At 37.4% G+C, this 24,790-nt stretch overlaps 1 protein-coding gene across 1 annotated transcript in view; it reads right to left on the reverse strand.

Moving 5' to 3' along the window:
- Positions 1 to 24,790, reverse strand: part of LOC126976563 (rotatin-like) — a 57,648-nt gene that overhangs the window by 12,376 nt on the left and 20,482 nt on the right. Inside the window, exons 21-22 of the mRNA XM_050824947.1 lie at positions 16,518 to 16,665; positions 13,404 to 13,534 (exon numbers count right to left, since the gene is read on the reverse strand). Of these exons, the coding sequence (XP_050680904.1) occupies positions 13,404 to 13,534; positions 16,518 to 16,665 (279 nt within the window). The remainder of the gene's footprint in view (positions 1 to 13,403; positions 13,535 to 16,517; positions 16,666 to 24,790) is intronic.

Below are 24,790 nucleotides of genomic sequence, written 5' to 3' on the forward strand. Positions count from 1 at the left end.
ATTGCTGCAAGCGCAGTCAAACAAATCATGTTGTCTTGTGAAATATGTTAAGTTATATCGAGTAAAACATTTAACAACGTCATCAGATTAATAGGAATCAATCAAATTCAATTCGATTTCAATCAAAGGCATTTCACAGTCAGGGCAGATAGACACTGTAGGAGAGGAGCACATGAATAGGCCGTAAGTTGAATAGGCCTAGAGTTACTTATAGGCGCACAGATGACCTGGCCAGCAACATTTACCAAGCTCAGGAATGACAAGCAAAAAAGCATAGGAAGCGGCCGCACCCGGGTCAATATTAAGGGAACGATTCAGCCCCTATTATTTGTGTTTCTGACTAGAAGTGGGTGACTAAATTCCAAATGATAATACAGAAATCAATATATTGCTGGCACAGTTCCACAATCATTTCAAGCTCATGTTGCTAAAATACTTGTTCAACAATATAAAGCCGTTAATTATCGGCTTTTACTCGGTGCTTATTAGTTGAGAATGTCAACTGTCAAAATCACGACATTAAATATATTTCAACTACTTTAGTTAATAGTCAACGACGATTAATCTCGAAATATTATATCAACAACCGTCAACTGTACAGCGCATTTAGACTATTATTAAAACATAACAATAACAAATCGCATATTTAAAATCACATATATTTACTATTGCGAAAGATGACGAATGTAAAATAACACATATTTATATTTGAACAAAATCATTGTAGAAAAACGTATACGAATACAATGAGATAATAATCTATAAATAAACATGACTGATACTGTAATTGACATAGTTCAGGTCTGAATGTAAAGGAAATTCCCTTTTGCTGATTTCATTACCGCTACAATTTTCCTGCTTTCTGCAATGTTTGATATTATTAGCTTCACTTGTATGTTTGTATTTATGTTTGTCACTGACTTATTTACGGCCGTTTTCAATAACCTATCTATCTTTAGTTTAACTTACTAGAGATAGACAAATCTATCCTTTTACGCCTAATTACATTTCAATAACCTATCGACATAAAGCACTGGACTATAACTATATTGGACATAACTGTGGATAGATAAGAGCTTGTCATTAAACGGTGATAGCAATGTATCCTTAACTAGAGATACGTTATTGAAAACGGACATTAGACGCGATTTTGACCCACTTAAAACGGCCAGATTTCATTAAAACTTTGTAGATTTATCGAGGACCGATGACAATACACTAATTTGATAAGATTATTCCATTATTCAATTTGCAGACTAAAATTTTGTCTATTTATATAATTTTTATCTATGGTCGATAAGGCAGGAATTGATGTTAAGGTACATAATATATAGTTTTAAAAATACGCTTTTATAGAAATTTTAACTAAAAAATGAAAAATAAATAATAGGAATATGCTTTTTAAGATATTATTAAAATAATAATTCTTCTACACCCCACGCTTTTTTTAACAATAAAAAATACAATTTTATTACACTATTTTCAATTTAAATTTATTAAAATTTATTTTCAATTTTTTAGTTGAATTTTATATAAAGCGTGTTTTTTAGTTTTTTTAAACTATTATTCATCAAACTTATATTTCATGTGTTTTGTAAAATAAAATTGTTTCCAAACTAAAGAATACAATATGATTTCATATAAATAATAGCGAATTGCCACTTTGGACAATTTAGTATACTTATACCAGCTAAATAAAATCAAAATCTTATATTATATCATCGTCTAAATCCTTCCCGGTCCTGTGTATCGTCAACAGGAAATAGTCGAAAAGCATGTTGTTTCATCCAACGCATACCGCCTGATGACAACAAGCAAGAGAAAGCGATAAAATTGAATCACATATAGTGTGCTGAAATTCCATAAACTTCTTTCGGGAAATGCGTGTTTATGAGAAATCCTTACAAATTTGTGAAATTAAATTTTTATAGTATAGAATCTCCATTACATACGCGAGGTACAAGAAATAAAGACAGGATCTTTATTTCTTGTGTTTGTTTTCATTAATTATTAATTAGTACATTATGAAGTGCAAGGCGCAAGTAGGTATCAAGATTTTTTTTTTCAAGAAAGGTACGTTAAAACGCCATCGTCGTACTTTAACTATCGGATTGAATTTCGTTCCAAATTTAAATTATTTCGTATTTGAAACCCAAATACATTTTTACTATGTTTTTTTTTATGAAAATAAGGGACGAGACGAGCAGGACGTTCAGCTGATGGTAATTGATACGCCCTACCCATTACAATGCAATGCCGCTCAGGATTCTTGAAAAACCCAAAAATTCTGAGCGGCACTACAATTGCGCTCGTCACCTTGAGATATAAGATGTTAAGTCTCATTTGCCCAGTAATGTCACTAGCTGCGGCGCCCTTCAGACCGAAACACAGTAATGTTTACACATTACTGCTTCACGGCAGAATTAGGCGCCGTTGTGGTACCTATACTCTAGCCGACTTCCTGTGCAAATGAGCCTCCCACTGGTAAGTGAAAAAAGAATATAAAAGTAACCTAGTTTTTCTGTTCTGTAAAAGTAACTATAACACGAGCTATCTACTAGTGCTGTTAGATGTCCCGTCGTAATAGTTAATAGCCCCACAGACAAGCCGACAAAATAAAATATATTATCTGACTTAAAGACAAAAATATTCGTGTGAGCAATCGCACGTGTGAAAATTAAAAGACTGTATGAAAATAATTAAACAAACAAAACAATTTATTTAATACTAGCTGACCTAACAGACGCTGTTCTGTCAATAGAAAAAAAAGATGTATTCGGGAATAATGTAGTAAAAAGCCATCGGAAATGTGTAATCTAATTTAATTAGTTAAAAATTAAACTAAAACGTATATCTAAATGACCATACACTTTAACTACCATTTTTAAAGTAATAAGATACTATGAAGATATACATATGCCAACGCGGGCTATTCTATAGACCTAAAATAGGGATTCATTGTATATAGATGAAATATTCTTAAATTTTCCCTCCAATTTTCTTATTTTTTTATTTCATAAGAACCTTCTCCTGACAATAACAAACACAACAAAAAAGAATTAGCGAAATCGATCCAGCCGTTCACGCGTGATGGCGTGACCAAGGGAGATAGGGATTCATCCTACTAATATTGTAAATGTGAAAGTATGTATGTCTGGATGTGTGTTTGTAGTTATTTAACGCAAAAACTACTGAATGGATTTTGATGAAACTTTACAATAATATAGCTTACACACAAGAATAACACATATACGCTATAATTTATAAAAATATTGTGTGAAGTGTGAAGTAAGTAGAAAAGAAATCTGTAATCTGCAAGCTATTAATAATCTCTGGATCTTCTGAAACGATTTTAAATTTTTTCTTACGTATAGAAAGCCACATTTTTTATGCTTATGCTGCATTATACTAACCCGAAAAATGAAAAGAATTTTTCGTGGTCGTGGTTGTCGGCGTTAAAAAGTAAGTCTGAGAAAAAACGGTCGAACACTAAAAATAATTTATATGTCAAAACAACGTTTGCCGGGTCAGCTAGTTTTTATATATATAGATTACATTAAATGGCCTTATTCATTCCAACGAAAATATTTAATTCCAATTAGATTTACTGGGTCATAATGCAGAGTGGAGTGACCTAACAATATCTATTGTATTCAGAAACGACGTTGTATAATTAGAACCGTAGATACTATATTATTATTTAGCATTCTTTACCGTTTTAAATACATTCGTCATGCAATTAATTGATTTCGAACTCACATCCATAAGTTCTAGTATTATTAATAATTAATAGAGGTCGTGGGTTCGAATCCCGGTAGGTGCAATCATTTATATGTTGAATTTGAATGTTTGTTTCCGAGTCATGGATGTTTATATGTATTTATGTATGTTTAAGTAAGTATATTGTATTAAATATATCGTTATCTTGCACCCATAGTACAGGCTATGCCTAGTTTGGGGATAATTTTTGTATGAGTGTGTCAATATTATTATTATTGTATTTTGTATGGAATTTTGCAATTTGTTTGGAGCTGAGGGAGCTAAGCTTACTTTGCACAAGATGCCGGCTAGATTATGGCTACCACAACGGCGCCTATTTCTGCCGTGAAGCATTAATGTGTAAGCAATACTGTGTTTCGGTCTGAAGGGTCGCCGTAGCTAGTGAAATTACTGGGCTAATGAGACTTAAGATCTTATGTCTCAAGGTAACGAGCGCAGTTGTAGTGCCGCTCAGAATTTTTGGGGTTTTTCAAGAATCCTGAGCGGCACAGCATTGTTATGGGCAGGGCGTATCAATTACCATCAGCTGAACGTCCTCCTCGTCTCGTATCTTATTGTCATAAAAAAAAGCTTTATTTGGAGATGCTTACTAAATTTACTAACACATTTACTGTCTTGTGGTGTTAAGGGACAGTAATAATAAGTACGCTTCATTTAGCTTTTCAACACACGTTCCTATCATTATAAAATACTATTTTCCAACAATAAAGATTTCTCAAGCTTTACAGTCTACTATGATAATAATATACGGAGGTTTATAGATTCTTTTGTCAATTCAGTTAAAGTTAAATTATTGGTTAAATATGAATATATGAAATAAATAAAAGAATGTTGATAAATATATTTTTCACCTGTCCAGCACGAAAAGGGCGCTATTGCACTCGTGAAAACGTGAAAACTCGCAGCAAAAACGCTTTTTCCGAGCCAGGAGGAGCCGAGGAAATCCCGAGCCACAACGAACTAGAAAACCCTCTAGAGATTTTCCTGGTCTTTTCACTACGCTTATTTTTTAGTAAAATTTTATTACGGTTAAATTTATTCATTAAATAGCCTAGGGGCGGCAAAATTTTTTAATGTAATTGCAATCTTTACCACGTAAACGATATTAACAATTCTTATAAATTACCTACACATAAACAGCATATCGACCAACAAAAGACTGACTAACTCTATTTAACCGAGTATAATGCATAACAAGTTTGTTAAGTAAACTTATCAAAAACGCAAATAAAACAAGACATCTGCTTTAGCAATAATACTGACTCATGTGTATCAACAGATACGAGGAGTTTTAGCGATAATATCGTGACTCGACAAAAATTTGTAATAGTTTTTATTTGACTCATACCTCACAATATACACACATATAGATTTCATCTACAGTCCCCCTGATAACGAGCTCTGGAAAGGTTATGAAAATAATAATAAAAAAAGCGGCCAAGTGCGAGTCGGACTCGGATATTAGAAACCTCAATACCATTTTTGAAGACCTATCCAAAAATACCCCACACGTATGGGTTTGATGAAAAAAATTTATGAAAATAAATTTCTATTTTTGTGTGAAAATGTTAATGCGGTTCACAGAATACATCTACTTACCAAGTTTCTACAGTATAGATCTTATAGTTTTGGAAAAAAGTGTCTGTGACATACACGGACAGATCGACAGACATGATGAATACGGAACCCTAAAAATGTAAGATTTACGCAAAAATCGAATGTAAAAACAAAGTTACAATGACACGTGTTTTAATTATTTAAAATGGCGAATTTCATGGCGAGCGAGAGAGTCTATTGTTATTGTAACTGATTTTATTTGACAAGTCGTGAAAAGTCAGCCACGCTTAGCGATAGCTCTTAAGGCGAAGAGTAAGTAGAAAACACGCAAACATGGTGTTTTTAGACAAGTTTTGTGGTGAAAGTATAGCATTTCGAGCTATGAACACTACTTAATCCTGTTACACATATCCTTAAGTCTTATTTGTAGGTTGCTAATGCTTGCTGTTGGTTATAGTTAACACTGCCGAGCCTTTTTGAACTACCTCTTTTCTTTGAAGTTAAACAAGTTTTTTGGCATGGCGTGACGCATTTTTTTGGTACTTCTCTCAGAAAAATTATTCTTATAGCTTGTACTTTTATGTGTCGGTTCATTTATTCAGATTAGTAGTGAATAACCAGGATTGTAAGCATAAAAACTGTTTTCCACCCAAAATTGTGAAAATATTGGCTTTGTTACATAGATGGCGGGCCGGCAGCCGTGAACTCATATCTCTCAAGGTCGCTGGCATTTAGTGTCGCCTTAATATAATTTAAATCTAACGAACACAATAATAACAAATGTCAAATCCAAATTGGCCAAGCATTATGGGGCTGTCCGGTCATCTATATTATATTATAGCTAGTTATTCTTAGTTGGTTTTTATTAAACATTTATTAAACATATTTTAACAGAGTGCTTGCGTTTTTGTGAGAGGAATGGATGAACGGTATTTGGATGTTAATTAATTGTTAGTTATTTACAGTAAACTTTGTATTTATTAACTATTTTTTGTGTAATATGTTTAGTTAATTGGCTTACGCCGTTTTATTAAAGTATAAATAAATAAAAAAATAAATTATACTTGTAGAGTTTGAAATTTACCTCATGCTAGGCGACAGCCATTACCGACAACAACGTCTATTATTTTATGGGGTACGGGTACTGGAAATACACATAAGGGTAAGTATTTATTTTAGTACGGGGAGGGGGATAAAAATACATGTGTGTGAAGTGATTTGAGGATAGCGACTTTGATACTTTCTACTATTAAAACACTATTAAAGTTTGGAAAAACACTTCTAAACACACTTGCTCGTAAAGTGAGCGTTATTTCATCGGTCCTAAGAAGGACCATAAACAGAATTATAGCACACACGTGCGTAATAATATTACATATAAGTGCTTAATAGAATTATCCCTACAAAGTTAAATTAGTACCTAAGTGCAAATTATATGAGAGTTAACAGAACATTTTAAATTTAACCGGGTAATATAGTTTTTTTTAAACAACAAAGAGGTTTTATGCCGCTGAAAATCCATTTATATTTTTGATATAAATAAATATGTCCCAAATTAAAATATAATATATAATTAATGTAATTAATAAATATAAATAAAATATATGCATTTAATCACTAAAATTATAATTTTGAAGTAAGTTGTTGGCTTTAAGTAATGGAACCTAACATTTGGCTCGTGCAAAAAAATTCTTGCGCGCCATTTTCCATAATATTCATATTTTGTTCGTATCGCGTTTGTTGCTGTGTGGTAAATAATTGTAATGAGATGAACAATTGATAGATTTAACCCCTCCAGAAATACTAAATGCCTGCGAAATCTATAGAAAAGCAATTAGCCGCTTACGATGTATGAAACTCGAGAGCAACTTACTCACAAGGCACTCGGCAGATTTACGCCCTCACCTACGGCCTCGTGTATAATGAGCTACTTAGCTGTGTCATAGTATACTAATAAATAGCTGTGTCCGTTCAATAATTGTGTAAAATAGATATTGATAATGTACTTGTTAAAATTATAAACTAAAATAATAGGCACTTGAGGAAAAAAAGCGACTAAACTACTCGGATATATTGATGCCCTCGGCTTCACCCCTCACCACGCATTTACATGCGAATTACTCATATTGTTAGAAAATAGCTGTTTATTCGCGTATAAAACACATCGACTCCCGTTAAATGTAAACCACACAGAGTATGAATGACGCAAGTTGTGCCATAACAACCTATCTGGGATCGCGTGACGCGTGACGCGTGACGACATCGCTGGTGGTCCCAACCACATGCAGACCACGAACGGCTGCGGTTAATATAATTTATAGATCATTACTGGACATCATTCAGTGGCTTTGATAGCCTAACTGGAACGTCGGCTAACCATTATTTATTGTTCAAAAACAGCTTGTTACTCAGTGTTCATTGAGTCTAATTTTGACCCCATTTTAGAGTTCCGTAATAAACAAGGAACGCTTGAGGTTTTTGTTGAATTTGATATAATTCATTTCTAGTTTGAATATGGAATTTCTGCTAATAATTAATTTGATTTAAAAGTTAAGCTCTTTTCGTTAAGTATCGCAAGCTATATTTATAGTTTTATTATTAACTGATGCCCGCGACGTCGTCAAAGTAGATTAAGGGTTTTTAAAAATAATGAGCAAGATTGGAATTGACGATTATCTCATGTCCTATTCCAGTTCCGGGTCCCTGTTCCCAACATATTATATGAATCTTATTTCGAGGAAGATTGCTATTGCAAACTAAACCTACTATTAGTACAGTTATAGCTCATCGGCGTGAATTTCATTTTTTCACTTATCCCGCATGGTTTCCGGAATAAAATGTACCCTATGTCCTTTCCCAAGCTCTAGTCTATCACTTTCATCAAAATCGGTTCGGTAATTCATACGATAAATGACAGTAAGATATTCGTCAAAAGGGGTGTTTAAATTTTGATCTATTAAAATCTTTATGTATAAATGTTTCAAGAATATATTTATGTGTAAATCTGTTATTACTACACGGCCACACTATCTATGTCCCTCGCTGGAACGTGAAGCCCCTCTCGTTCCCCTTTCACCCCCGCGCCATCATCTTGTTGCGTTAGTACGGTTTGCAGTTTCATTTCCGTTAGGCACATGTGATATCTTCGTGCACTGCTCTGTTTTTGAAGTTTCAATAAAACGTTTCGACTTTTATTGTTAATAGTTCTGTTGTTCAGTGTCGCTATAACAGTACTGCCAGAAAAATAGATACTTTTTATACTTAACCCAGATTATTTCATTGATTTTTCATGATTATAATAATAATAAGCATCTCAACACAACACCTATACATCAATTTATAATTCAAAAAAATGTAATCTTTGTTTATTTGAATTATGTATAATAATATACTTGTGATGCTTGTTTTGCACACCGTAACAAAGCGACGATGTGACGTCATCGACGTCAACTCTTAACGTCTTAACTTGCAACGCTCCGGATATTGTGAGGGTCTTCTGTACAGTAATGGTGTAGTACAATATGACGGAAATATAAATAAATAAAGAATCTCCGGGTGAAAAAGATCGCAATATATTTTAGTCGCTTGTTAAAAAAAGTCATCGCGATTAAATATTATGATATTTTGACAGGTATGATTGCAGTTGATGGAAGAGTTTCCTCTGTTAAACATACTGAAATACACCATGCTTACGGGTCCGTTCCGATTAATACTAAATCACTACAAACTTGCTCTTTATTATTTATTCAGTGTCGTTTAGTGTCATGCTTGTGACGGAACAGGATATTTGACGTTTACGGTGACAATGTTGTCAAACGTGCGCCCAGGCGCCATCGTATTTTAATTTTTGTATTTAGACACAGTATGGCGTGGCGCTATGTTATGCAATAAATTCATCGGATTTAGTACGTCCGAAACATTGAACGCAGTCCGGTGACCATATGGTATGTCGCATTGTCCACCGCACAATTTTTTTAATATTACCGTCCGTACCGTGCCGAGTACGATGCCAGCCGGACCATCCGATGGTGTGGTAGTAACATGATGCATTCAATATACGATAATTTCTATTTATACAATTCAGAGTTTCTTGCGACGCTTCTTCTCTCTCAGAGCACCATTTGTTTCCGAAGCGATAGTAGTATCTAGTATATTAGAAATGACATCAAAAAGAATTCTAAAGGAATCAATTTTGAGAAAATAAATGCCTTTCATGCCTTATACAGTTAATTCATTATTACTTTTTATGAAATAATTTATATTATTTAAACACGACTCAAATCTGTGTGAGTTTCTAGAATTTACATTAGACGCAATGGAGAAGGGATATCAGGTGGACGCCGTGTATACCGACTTCTCAAAAGCATTTGACAAAATTTCACATAATCTATTAATAAGTAAGCTTAATAACATCGGTATACATGATGACCTCTTGAGATGGCTATCCTCATATCCCGCCGATAGGTCCCAAGCCGTAGCAGTAAAGGGCTATACGTCTAGTTTTGTACCAGTTACATCTGGTGTGCCTCAGGGATCTCATCTTGGTCCGCTTCTTTTCAACGTTTTTATCAATGATGTGACACAATGTTTTCATCATTCCAAAATTTTACTGTACGCAGATGACACAAAAATATTTTCCTTTGTTAATTCTGTTGAACATTGCCAGCGTTTTCAAGAGGAGTTAAACACATTTTATGAATATTGCTCTGCAACAATCTAAAGTTAAATATAGGTTTGTCATGCCATTACATATTCTCGAAAGAAACAACCGATCCGTTATTATTATAGGTTAAATAACAAAAAAATTGATAGACTGACCAAGGTCAGAGACCTAGGAGTACTACTTGACAGTGAACTAAACTTAGCCACTCATATTGAAAATATTATAGCTATGGCTTACAAAATGCTGGGTTTTGTTTTCCGACAATCTAGTGACTTTAAACATATAAATACGTACATTTTGTTATACAATGGTTTCCAAAAAGGAAAATCAACAACTTTAGCGTGTTTTTCGCTAATAAAAGAAATATCGGAATGCATGGATACAAAAATTCCAGTAACATCAGTATTTTTTGATATGAGCAAAGCTTTTGACAATGTTTGTCATGAAAAACTATTAGATAAATGCGCTCAATATGGTATTCGAGGTCTAGCAAATGACTGGCTTAAAAGTTATCTTTCAAACCGTACTCAATACGTTGAAATTGCTAAATTAAATAATAAACAAGAAGTAATACCTTATCGATCAGAACTTAGACTTAAAACAAAAGGTGTACCACAAGGAAGTATATTGGGTCCACTTCTATTCATAATCTACATAAACGACTTACCTAGCATTACTACTAATAACTGTACTCTTTTTGCTGATGACATCTCTATTCTAATTAAATATAACAATGAATTGACATATGATATAGAAATTAATAAAACAATAAAGGACACAATTGAATGGCTTACTGAAAATAACCTGACTGTAAATATAAAAAAAACAATGTATATGCAGTATTATAATAAGAATGGGAAAGGAAAAGATATTAATGTTAATTATCATAATGAGAATATTAAAGAAGCACAACTTGTCAATTTTCTTGGTATTTCTTTAGACAGCAACTTGTCCTTCAAGTCACATGTTGACAAAATTAGCAAAAAAATTAACCAACATGTATTTGTCCTCAAACGCGTATCAAAAACAATAGGTGAAAAAACAGCGCTAATGGCATATCATGCATTCGTGGTTTCAGCTTTAAGATATGGATTGGTCATATGGGGCAACTCGGTGAGCATAGGACATTTATTTATTGGACAGAAGAAGTGTATCAGGGCGGTTTGTGGAGCCGGCCCCCTAGATTCTTGTCGACCGCTATTTAAAAAATTGAAAATTCTATCGCTGCCATGCCTATACATTTATGAAATAAGCCTATTTGTTCAAAAACATATGTGTGATTTCTATACAAAAAAAAGCCAGAAGGTTTTAAATACAAGGTATCCAAATAAACTCATAATGCCCTTCTGTAGAACTGCATCTTTTAGTAGAAATTGTTTCAGCATGTCTGTGAAAATATATAATAAATTGCCCAATGAATTGAAAGATTTACCGTTCAAAGTTTTTAAAAGAAGACTGCATCAGTGGTTAACAAATAAGTGCTTCTATAGTTTAAATGAATTTTTCAATACAAAATGAATTAGTCTATTTGATAATAATATATGTAAATTAATATACTTTTATGACATTGAATTTGTTAATATTATACATAGGTACTAAATGAATTATTAAGTTATTTACGTCTCATATTATAATATTATATAAGTATTAAAATTTCATTTTATAAATATTATTGATATCATTGAGAAATCCGACATGTTTCAATATAACAGTACGATTAGTGTTTAGACAATTTTGTAACATATTTTGCATGTCAATTGACGAAACATATTGGATTATCCATTATATTGTTAACACCTTAAGTACAATGTTTCCTGCAAATAAATTTCATTTCATTTCATTTCATTTCATTTCATTTCATATACAACTCCTTAGTTAGAAGCCAATTGGAATATGCTTCTTCGGCATGGAACCCCTTATATTCTACCTATATTAATCAGATTGAAAAAATCCAACAAAAATTTTTAAGGAGACTAAGGCACAAATTTGGTGACTCAGTGCCGGAGTTACAAACTTTAGAATTAAGGCGTGAACACAGGGATCAGACGTTCTTGTACAAAATAATAAACAACTTTGTTGACTCTCCACCCCTACTTAGTCGTATTTGCTTCAAATGTCCAATAATAGGCCATCCATCTACCGATCAAATATTTTTAGTGCCATTCTTTAGGACTAATTATTGTAAGAATAGATTTATTATCAGAGCTTGCAGAACATACAATGACTGTTATAACCACATATGACGTAATAAGTACGATTTTGTATCTTTTGTTAAAAAAATTGGTATCTAAAAGTTATATTTGTATCAGTGAATTTATTGGCTCTTTAAACTTTTGTATTTTTTTGTAATTATTTTTAATAAGTCTTAAAACTTCACTATGTAATAAGCATCGTTAGGAACTATTTTAGCTAGTGTAATATTTAAAGATTATCATACCTTTATGTAATATAAATAGCTGTAAGTTTCTTTATACAAATAAATAAAAATTAGATGCAGCACCTTACAAACTACTTTGTTATGTATATTACAGCAATTATAAAATATTTGATTGATAAGAGTGGCCGTTGAGTTTCTTATATGTTCTTCTGACGATCTCAACTTTTTACGAACGTAAGGTAAGTTGAGTAATTAAAAAAAAATTGTAGTGACAATTCAAAAGCGCTTAGTTTAAGCCTAATGGAAAAAAGTTTATTTGACTTTGACTTTGACTTTAACCATATCCGACCATGTGTTTAGGCTATTAATATTGCATGCAGATGCTTTACTCCTATGAAATCTGCTACAGACAAAAGAATAGTGGGAGTTGCAGGGATGGCCTTTAGGGTCAACCGATTTCCTATTTTTTTTTTGTATAGATCCCCTTAACTCTGGTAAGCAACTTTGTTTATTGAAACGAAATATTGCCCTGTTGTTTACTATTTGTAAGTACTTTAACTTCCAGTTTTATTGGTACCGGAAATAACTGGCGACATGCTTATCTCGCCTACGTCACTTCTAGTATCTTCTTATTTGGATTTGTATGGCTTGCACAATATAAACTTAAAAGTCAAAGTCAAATAAACTTTATTCAAATTGGCTTAAACTAAGCGCTTTTGAATCTTCGAGATTTTGCAGTCATCTTTCGGAACCCATATCTAGCGAAAGCCGGAGCGGCGAACGGTGTTTTTTTTTATAACAATAAGACAAGACAAGCACGACGTTCAGCTGGTGGTAATTGAATTAGTGGTAAGTGGTAAGTGGTTATTGGTGGTAAGTGGTTTAATTAAAAAGGTTTCGTGAAAAACCCAAAATTTCTGAGCGGCACAACAATTGCGGTCGTCATCTTCAGACATAAGATGTTAAGTCTCTTATGCCCAGTAATTTCACTAGCTTCAATATATAAGGTGGTTAAGCAAGACTTACATGATTGTGTGCCGATTGTCTGAAGGTGACAGCAGTTAGCAGGACTAGAGCCGCTGAACGGACTACGTTGGCTTCACCGGCCTTCATGAACATCTGCACTGCATAGCTGCTGAGGGACTCGCCCGGAACATCTAGCACATTAAAATTGAAATACACTGAAAAACCTACAATATAAAAGAAACAAAGAATAAAAACGTTTTATGGAAAAAACTAAGATTATTTATACGTCTAGACTCTATTAAAATTAAAAAATTGAGGATAACTGTTAACCTCTATTTTGAGCAATGCATGCACATTAACACAAAGTGAAACAAATCGCGAGTGTAAGACGAAGCTTATCACGCACACTAAAGAAATAAACCTGGCCTATTTTCATCGATTGTGTGTCATAGGTTCTATTTAGAGTTAGCCGTATAAATTATCTAAGGAGAAAATATACAATGAAAGAATTCTTAAGACACAGCTTTGATGCAAATGTTGAGATTAATAAAATATTATAAAATACGGCAATCGGCCACTTTGATTGAAACATGAGGTCGCGCCTCACTGTTGAATATTTGACTATGGCAGGTGTCGAGATAATGAGTCATCCGCCATACAGTCCTGACCTGGCGCCCTGCGACTTTTATTTATTCCCAAGAACTAAAGATAAAATTCGAGGTTTTCGCCTTACGCGTCCCGAAGGTGCGGTGAAAGCGTACGAAGATGCCATAGAGAAGACGCCTAAGGAAGAATGGGCCCACTGCTTTTCTTTTTCAGTGGTTCCGTCGAATGCGACGATGTGTAGAGAGGAACGGAGATTACTTCGAAAAACAATAAAAGTATTGGCAACTTTCTACATTAAGCCATTTTTCATTTTCTAAACATTTTCAGTGTAACCTAGGTACTACCGTGTTTATTTGTTTATTTAAAGGTGCTCCAACAACACATACACAATACACTCTTAAACTTAAATATTGTACAAAAATAGTTCCAGTGTATGAGTCAATTACAGAAGCACACAACATAAATGAGAATCATTTCTATTGGGCACTTATATAACACAGAGACTTATAAAGTACATAAAAAAAATATGATAATAAAAAAATATATGGTAATAAAAAATATTTTTATTTATTCCAATAGTCTACAAGAATTTAAACGTAATCTTCGGAAACTTAACAATAAATAAAAAACACTCGGTATTTATAGAAATAAATAAATAAATAATCTTTTTTCCTTTTATATGTAATGATTAAACTTATGTAAATTAAAGTCTACAATCAACTTTAAATTGTTATTAAATTTTATTTTAAATTATATTGGTAATTAGTTAATAGTAAGTAATAATAAGTATGTAATAATTAATAATATTGGTACTCGCATCAGTAATGTAATTTCCTAGATAGTGTTATATGTAATTGTTATATGTCAAGTGCATTTGCCAAATTATTGACGTGCTCAAATAGTTTGGTATCGATAGACCTTTTGATACAGAAACCACGCTGTTTTTCATTTAAGTACTGTTTACAATGTAATGCAAGAATGGGACAGAGGAGAGATTCAAAAATCTTTGAGAAAGTGTTCAGTATTGAAATAGGTCTGTAGTTTATAACATTATTTGTCTCGCCCTTTTTGTATACTGGTATTATTCGGGCTTTTTTCCATTCAGAGGGAAAGGTACCCATTTGAAGCAATCTGTTAAAAATTATTTTTAAGGGAAGGGCTAGAGAAGATGAGCATCTTTTAATAAATAAAGGTGGAATATTATCCGGACCTGGTCCCTTATAAATATTTAAGCTTTTGATTTTATTTATTATAATTTTCTCAGTAATTCTAATGCCACAGAGTGGTATGATATTATTTTTATATATTGTGCCTTGCATGTCACTGCTATTAAAATCCGAGTAAACTGAACTGAATTGTTCCGCAAAAAGATTGGCTATTTCTTCACTATCCACGGCTATTTTAGTATCACGGTGCATTTCATTGGGCAAATTATTAGTATTCATTCTTCTATTTTTTACGAAATTCCAGAAATATTTAACTTTTTTACATATATTGCCTTCAATATTGTCTATATATTTACTATGTTTAGTACTGATTATTTTATCACAACGAGTTCGAAGTAATTTAAATTCATATTCATCCCGCGGATTTTTAAATTTACGTATTTTATTTCGAAGTTTATCTTTCTCTTTAAGTAATTTGATGAGTGCTTTATCAAACCACGTCGGATAATTATGTTTCAGAGTTGTACTAGATGGAACATACTTTTTATTCGCTTTATTTACCTCATCGTAAAATATTGCAACCATATCATCAACGCAACTGTTATCTACATTGAATTTTTCCGTCCAATTAACTCTTTGAATATACGAATTGATTTCAACATAATTCGCTTTGTAAAAATTGAATCTGGCTCTTGGTTTTTCTTTTAAAAGCTTAGATGACACTTTTGAAATTAATATTTCTAAACAAGGACGAAATGAATCCTTTTTGCTTAAGTTAAAATTGGATTCTTGAGTTGTTATTGCAATATTTGAAAGAACTAGGTCCAATACTCTATTCTTAGTATTAACAATGTAATTGTATTGATAGAGACAAGATAATGACATAAAGTCCACTAAACTACGACCGAGATTATTAGAGTAACTGGAAGGTATTAGTACATTCGGTACATCGACACTATGAGACCACGATATGAAACTCATGTTAAAATCGCCAATTATTATGACATCATCAAGGGAATCAACAGCATTACTAGCATGATTAAAGAAGCACTGCACTGCAATATTAAAAAGAGAACCCTTGGTGATCGACTTGTGGGTTCATCATAAGCGCAAATTATTTAAATAATCTAGAGACAAGACACGCTTAGCTTGTTGGCTCTCTTCTTTGCGTATATAAATGTTACCATTTCGGACCCCACAAGACACGCTTAGCTTGTTGGCTCTCTTCTTTGCGTATATAAATGTTACCATTTCGGACCCACATGTAACCCAGTTCCTTACATTTAATTCTAGTAGCAGCATGTAGATTCTTCCTCTCCGGACTTAAATGCTCGGACACATAGATAGGTGCGGGATCACCTCCGCAGCGTGTCGCGATATAGTTGATTGTGTTTCCACTTACACTGTATCAAGTGTGGTATGAAGTGCGCGTGGTGTGCGAGCGCGGCCGCCACGTGTAGTCCGCACGCCCGCAACTCGCTGCGGGCCGGCGGCGCACTGCACCGCACTATCGCCTCCACCGCCTCGCCGTCGAAACATTCACTCCACCGCTGTTAACAATACAATCTATATATATAAAATGAAAATGGTATTTCTTTGAGGCTCTTTCAAGCCTAAACCACTGATCGTATCGCCATGAAACTACCACCATTCGATGCTAAATTTATCCTAGATCCTATCCGGGCGGGAACGGTTAGTGTAATAATATAATAATAATAAACTTTATTAGCAACATAATACTGCTAAACATAGGTCATAATTTATTACATAAAAAAGGAACCTTTAATAAAATAAGCAACTTCAACATAATTTCTAACAATAACATATATAATTATACTAAAAGTTAATTAATAAAATATAACACTACTATGATGTTTATAATTTTTTATAAAATTGTAGTTACAGTCAGTGGTTTATTGTTGACAATTAGAGCAGTTCGATCCAGGCAGGCAACGCGAGCACACGTGCCGCGTTATCTGTCCTTTTTCGAATATTTTATTACCTGCGTTATCGCATTACCTGCTCAGCCTACCTGAGCATTGTTATCGCGCGCTATTGTTCGTGACTCTTTGAGTCTCGCACCTGCTACGTTCCTTCTTAGAACGTAGCTTGTTATTATAAGTGTTAATTTCCGGTCTTACGATCGTGTTAGTTAGCATCAGTGTCCGAGTTTCGCGATTCTGCACGCTAATCGTGTGTTTGTGTGTTGCAGTTCGTGCCGTGTGTGTCTTCTCCTCGGGGGCCTGCACAGCGTGCATCGGGGCTCCGGCCCAGCCACTCTACATCCAGTAAAGCTAAGTCCTAGGGTTAATCATTATTATTAATTTCTCTTACTTTTGCTATATTTTATTATTATAAATATTATTTTATTAATGTACAAGTGTACAACTAAAATATAGTTGTCCACTTAATTATAATATTCTCCCTCTGCCAGACTCGGGGAGCAGGGGTTGTTGCCCTTTTAATTATCATAAACTAATATTATATGAACCATGGCTTCACCAGTGGTTCTTGACGAGGGTTACCTCAAGGCCCTCATGGCTCAACTGGCGCCGCTCATAGCGGACTAGATAGATAGGGCGGTAGCCGCCACCAAAACCAAAAATTACGTCGCGGCATCCGACAAGACGTCGGATGACGAATCAGAAATGGAAGTCGGAAGCATTTCTGACGCGAGCTCCGCGGCCTCGGTTAAACCGAGGAAAACGATCTTAAGATCGGCTCGTCCGCCTGTCTTACAATCATATTTTAACGCCCAGGCGACCCCTAAGGTCCCCGTAGACACTCCCGACCGCACGGAAGCCCCTCAGGCTTCCAGTGCCTCACCGGCCCAGCCGGATACTGCTCTGCCGTCGAGAGCGCCGAGCGTCGCGTCGGATACTGACGGCTTCATCACCGTCAGTCGCAAGAAGAAGCGCGGTCGCGAATTGCCTTCCCTTCATAACACGCCCGCTAAGAAAGCCGCGGCCACGACTGGCTCCAGCCCCGCACCCGCGTCTGCGAAAGTACACGTATCGCCTTCGACCAAGCGCCCGCCTCCTATTTTTATAGGAGACCGAGGCCGCTGGTTGGTTTTCTAAAATAAGATCCCGAAGACGCTCTCCTTCCAGGCGAGAGCGTACCAATCTCTAATCAAATTAGAGACTAAAGAGGTAGCGGACCACCGCGCCTTGACATCTCTTCTTAGAGAGCTGAGTGTGGGTTTCCACACGTACGCCCTGCTTGAGGAGAAGCGTCTGAGGGTGGTGCTTAGGAACGTCCCCAGAGAGATTCCCCATTCTGTCGGACCTCAAAGAGCAGGGATACCCAGCATACGAGGTGCACCGTATGCGCGGCACCATCACCAAACAACCATTCAACATGGTTCTCGTCGTCCTCGACCTCACGCAAGAGGGAAATGACATATTCAATATTTAATCGGTATGCTCCCTTCAGGGCATCCGGGCCGAAGCTCCTCGCAACCCCGGGGGGCCCGGTCAGTGCCACAGATGCCAATTATACGAGCACTCGGCGCGCAACTGCGAGCACACCCCGAGGTGTGTGAAGTGCCTCGGCAAACACGGCACGCCGGAGTGCCCTCGACCAGCGCAATGCGCGGAGCCCTCGGCCTGGGTCTTGTGCGGGGAGAAGGGGCAACCCGCGAGCTATCGGGGGTGTCCCAAGGCACCCAAACGCAAGAGTCACCCAGGGCGCCGCCAGCCGCAAGGCAGAGCAGAGAAGGTGGAGTTCACTCCGACCTTCAAACCTGCGCCGCCTTCTAAGGCAAACGCGTGAGCGAGGTCTCCTCCGGCTGCCAACGCTGCCACAGAGGCCAAACCACCACTCCCGCGGCCCCCGCGCCCCTCCGGCTACCGCTAGCGTCCAGCCCGGCGCCCGCGTCCGCGTCATCAGGCAACCTAGGCGGCACCGCCATAGCCTTCATGTTCGAGCTGTCGGAGCAGTTCGACATAGATGAAATTACGGCCCTAGCCAACCGGGTCGTGACTGTGCGGGACGACCCGCAGTCGCTCCTCCAACTTATGGCAGACAACGCCAAAGTATTCCGCGTCATCTCCGATATAAGGAGAAAATTTTAAAACATTCGCGATGCATAATAACATAAGCGGTCGGGTCAAACCACATACGCTCCGTATAGCATATTTTAACGCCCAAGGCCTTAAGCCTCAACTAGACTTGGTGAAGGAGTTCGCTCACGAACATCAATTAGACCTATTCTTAGTGCAAGAGACATTTCTAAAACCACGTATATGCGATCCCCGTATCGCTAATTATAAGACAGTCAGGAATGATCGCACCACTCGTATGGGTGGTACCCTCATTTATTTTAAAAGGTCTCTACAATGTATACCTATCGATCCTCCGGTCCTCACTAACATCGAGGCCTCTGCCATCCGAGTCAGCATGGCGAATCACCAGCCGATCACTGTTATTTCAGCTTATCTTCCGCTTAACAAACGAATATTAGACACAGATATCAAAGCATTACTCGGCCACGGGGCCGCAGTCATAGTGGGCGGCGATCTTAACGCCAAACACTCCAGCTGGAACAGTAGAGCCACAAATAGAAACGGAATCTTATTAGATTCTCTTACAGACACGCTGGACTTTTCAGTAATAGCACCTGACGAACGAACACGATATCCGGATATCGTCGCGCACCGACCCGACATACTAGACGTTGCGTTACTTAAAAACGTAACGCTCAATGTAAATTCAATCGAAGTTTATCACGAATTAGAGTCAGACCACCGGCCCGTCGTCCTAAATCTAGGCCCACCGGTTAACTTTCAACCACCGACAAAAACAGTGATCGACTGGCAACGGCTGGAAAAGGATCTCGAGACTATCAAGTCCGACGACCTTGACCTTATACCGGACGTCATCGACTCGGTCGACACGGCTCACAGTGCTATCTCTCATGTGACGTCACATATACAGAATAGGATCAAGGCCTGCTCCAGGCAGGTTCCGACGATGCAACTGCATCGCCTAAACCTGCCTCCAGAGGTCAGGAACTTACTCACACAGAAGCACAGAGCCACTAGACTTTACGACAGGTATCCGTCGGTCTAGAATAGGCGCCACCTCCGCTACTTACAGCGGGTGGTACGAGAACGTATCGCGGAACTCCGCGGCGAACGTTGGGACCGCTTGCTCGGCAACCTTAAGCCATCACATGTGGCTTTCTGGAAGCTGCCTCGCGCGTTCAAACAGGAGCCGCCCACTGTCATGCCTCCTTTGTACAGACCGGGACTGCAGCCGGCGCTCGATGACGATTAGAAGGCTGAATGCCTCGCCGATAGTCTCGAGAGTCAGTGCTCTCCAAATGCAGCAGCCGACCCGACACACGTTGACGAAGTTGATCGTGAAGTTGAACGTCGCTCCGCTCTGAGCCCTTCAGGCGATGTAATAAAACCCACCTCTTACGAAGAGGTGAAGCTAATCATTAAGGAGCTTCACTCCAAGAAGGCCCCGGGGCCCGACACTATAAACAATAGGGTTCTTAAAATCCTACCCTCGACTCTTATTACTTTATTGGTTACCATTTTTAATATTCTATTGTCTAATAGCGCGTTCCCCGAACAATGGAAAGATTCCATTGTTATCGGTATCCCAAAACCCAATAAACCTAAAGCTAATCCGAGTAGCTATAGGCCTATTAGCTTAATTAACTCGATCGGGAAACTTTACGAAAGATTAATTCTCGCGCGTCTTAATCACTACATCGCGGAGCTCAACCTGATACCCGACATACAGTTCGGATTCAGAACCGCTCACTCGTGTCCCCAGCAGGCTCACCGACTCACCGAGTACATTCTCGTACGGCGTCAACTTCACGCTACCACGGCAGCCGTGTTTTTCGATGTCGCGAAGGCATTCGACAAGGTATGGCACAACGGCTTAGTATTCAAGCTGTATCAACTGGGAGTGCCAGACAGGCTCGTGCGCATCATACGAGCCTACCTTACTGATCGCTCCTTCCGATATCGAGTAGAGGGCACCCTATCCTCACCCAGACCCATCAGGTCTGGCGTGCCACAGGGTTCAGTCCTCTCTCCCACTCTTTTCTCGCTCTTCACGAGCGACATTCCCAAGTTTCCGAGTGTCCAGCTCGCTCAGTACGCTGACGATACGGCACTCTACTTTGGCTCCGCTCTATTGAACCGCTCAACCTTGAGCAGGAACATTAAAGTACTTCAAGCCGCCGTCGATGAACTAGGCAACTGGTTCAGAAAATGGCGGATTGAAGTGAACCCCACCAAGAGTGCAGCGGTACTCTTCGGTAACGCGAATAGCATCCGCGCTAAAAAACGACCGACCGACGTCATTAAATTGTATGAAACACCCATACCGTGGGTGAAGGATTACAAATACTTAGGAGTCACGTTCAACAGCAATATGAACTTCAAGAAACATATTGATACGGTATGCAATAGAGCCCGATTTGTCCTCAGTCGCCTTTATCCACTTGTGTGTGGGCGAAGCAAACTTCCGCTCAAACACAAAGTGACGCTGTACAAAACCATCGTACGGCCCATATTGTCATACGCAAGCGTCGTTTTCGCGCACACCCGACCAAGCTACTTACGTCGTTTGCAAGTAGTTCAAAATAAATTCACGCGCATGGCAACCGGAGCTCCGTGGTTCATCCGAAACGTTGACCTTCACCGCGACCTAGAGCTTCCGACGATAGCTCAACACTTTAAAGAGATCTCGCGACGCTTCTTTGACAAGGCGCCTAACCATCCCAACATTTTGGTTAGGAAGGCATGCGGGTACACACCCCTTCACCATAGTCTCAACCCAATAAGACGTCCCAGACACGTAACGGTAGACTCGGATGACGATATCACCATCGCGAACGCGATACCCACACAGACACGCACACACCGCCTTCGCAGGCGTAGGCGCGGTCAACCACCGCAAACCACTGGCACTCGTCACTCTGACGATGGCCAGCGGCCCGCACCCTAGATACACCACACATTGTTTTAATACCCGACGAGACGTAAGTCCTCGTCCTGTAATCGCTTCACTACACTCACTAACACACGGACTGACTGACGAACTGACATACACCACTTACACAACCACAAACACACTCCACAAACAGACACAAACACAAACATACATGCACACTAACATTACTACTTACACACATACAAACATACATACATACAATCATAAACACATACACACACACTTACATACATTACACTAAACATCACCACACTCGCCGGCGAGTGTGTTCTTCTCATCTTTTCATCTTCATTTCATCTTCATTTTCATTTTCATTCTCTCTCCTTCCCACAAGCACACAGCCGGTCTGAGGTTCGAGTCTCCTTAGGAGACGCCCCGCGACTGTTGTTGCGTAGTCTTTGCGGCCTCCACGGCCCACGTCCTACTTCGCTGTGAAAGCCAGGGCTGCTAACAGCACAGAGGAGGTTTTAGTCGCTATGGGGCGCCCGATTACGCGGACACTCGAGTCCGACATATTACGTCCCGTTCCGGAGCGTAAATACGTAACAGTATTTCCTCCTCTCAAAAAAAAAAAAAAGCAGCCGACACGACACACGTTGATGAAGTTGATCGTGAAGTTGAACGTCGCCCCGCTCTGAGCCCTTCAGGCGATGTTATAAAACCCACCTCTTACGAAGAGGTGAAGCTAATCATTAAGGAGCTTCACTCCAAGACGGCCCCGGGGTCCGATACTATAAGCAATAGGGTTCTTAACAAGCAGAGGCATTTAAGCGAGCATGACGATACCTGCCACGAGAAATCTACCGAATAACAAAACAATTCAAGTTCATCTACATATTATGCAATACTTACTAAATGCCTCTACTTACAATTTTGTTTCAAATTACATAACTCATGATAATGATTATTAAAATTGATTAAAAAACAGAAACAATATTAATATTTAAATTATATAACTATAATGACATTTATCATACTAAGACAGACATGTAACAGCCCAGCAGCTCAGTCCCAAGGGTTCTTTAGATCCAGATATTCAGATATTTTATAGTACCCTCTTGTATACAACAACCATAGAGGAGGTTTTAGTCGGTATGGGGTGTCCGCTTACGCGGACACTCGAGTCCGACATATTACGCCCCGTTTCGGGGCGTAAATACATAACTGTATTTCCTCCTCTCAAAAAAAAAGACAATTAGAGTGCTTTTGCACTACGTCCGATGCGAATCCGTACCCGTAGAAATACGGTCCGGTGAAGTCGAAGATCTATTTGTAACGGTTGACACTGATATAGAAATAGTTCTACGACTACTTCGGACCGTGTTTTCACGGGTACAGATCGGATTCGGATCGGACGTAGTGCGAAAGCGCTCTAATTGTATTTCGCGGACACAGGACAAAAAAAAAATTACGGTTTTAAATAAGTAAGCATGCAAAAAAGGATAAGTGCTAGACCTTCTCGTGGACTTCGTATTGGTAAAATGGTAGGAGTGAGAATAGTATAGATAATAACTCACATATATACCTATTAAACCCATTTTAGTACTGAAAATGATTTATCCCCTGTTCTGCAGGGACAACAGTTCGACAGCTAAAATAGATTTAATAAGCTGTTTGTGTTACTATGAAAAAGACGATAAATATACAAATTTAATCTGTACCAAATTTTATGAACAATGCGGTATTCGAATTCCTTTGAAGACTATGCGTAAAAAGGCATAAAATGCATTTATTTTCTCAAACTTGATTCCTTTAGAATTATTTTTGATGTCCTTTCTTATATACTACATGCTTCTACCGCTTCGGAAACAAATGGGGCTCTGAGAGAGAAGAAGCGACGCAAGAAACTCTCTCAGAATTCTTTTTTTGCGCTCTTTTTAATAAAATATACAACATTGTACTGTCATTGCTATTGCTATAAAGTAATCATAATCTAGTCCCAGGCTGTCCGATCAATTAGGTATTCAGCTGTGGAGTAGTAGGATTTACGACAGAGCCATTTTGTTAACAAAACATTTAAATTTATTTACAGATAATGCCTGAACAGTGGCTGGCACTATATTGTTAAAGTGTATACATTTGACGTATAACATTTAATCGACTAAAGTGAACAAAACATAAATGTTTATGTCGTAAGTATTCACGAAACTCAAATAATTATTATTAAATATTTCGACAAAACAATGTAAGAGTATCGCAATTGTTATCATAACTTGAAAGGGTACAACGTTGTATTTGCAAATCTTAAAACAAGATAAGATAGACATTTTAAGATTGATTCTATTTATTCACGTCTATTTAGATCTTATCCGTGGATGTTTTCGTGTTGATAAGGAAAAGGGCGAACTTTTTCATTGCAAGATACGCCTAAATACGAGAATACGCCTAAACAATCACCAGAGTCATAATTTCATTACGGTACTATCAATATGTTTTAATTGAAAAAAGATTTGAAAAAGGTACTATTAAAATTTCTATCAAATAAATGTTACAGGAGATCTTGAAAAGAAAAATTGCTTCTTTATGTATTTAAAAGAAAATTTGCTTTAATATGCTCTTGAGATTATTTTCATTTCATAAACTTTAAAGACACAAATGTCTTCCTTGAAGTCTATAAGAATATGAAAAGAGTAATAAAACAGAAGTAATTACTAGAAATATTCAATAATAAATAGATACAAACGGAGAAACAAA

The sequence above is a fragment of the Leptidea sinapis genome, chromosome 41 (assembly GCF_905404315.1).
Source record: "Leptidea sinapis chromosome 41, ilLepSina1.1, whole genome shotgun sequence".
Taxonomy (NCBI): domain Eukaryota; kingdom Metazoa; phylum Arthropoda; class Insecta; order Lepidoptera; family Pieridae; genus Leptidea; species Leptidea sinapis.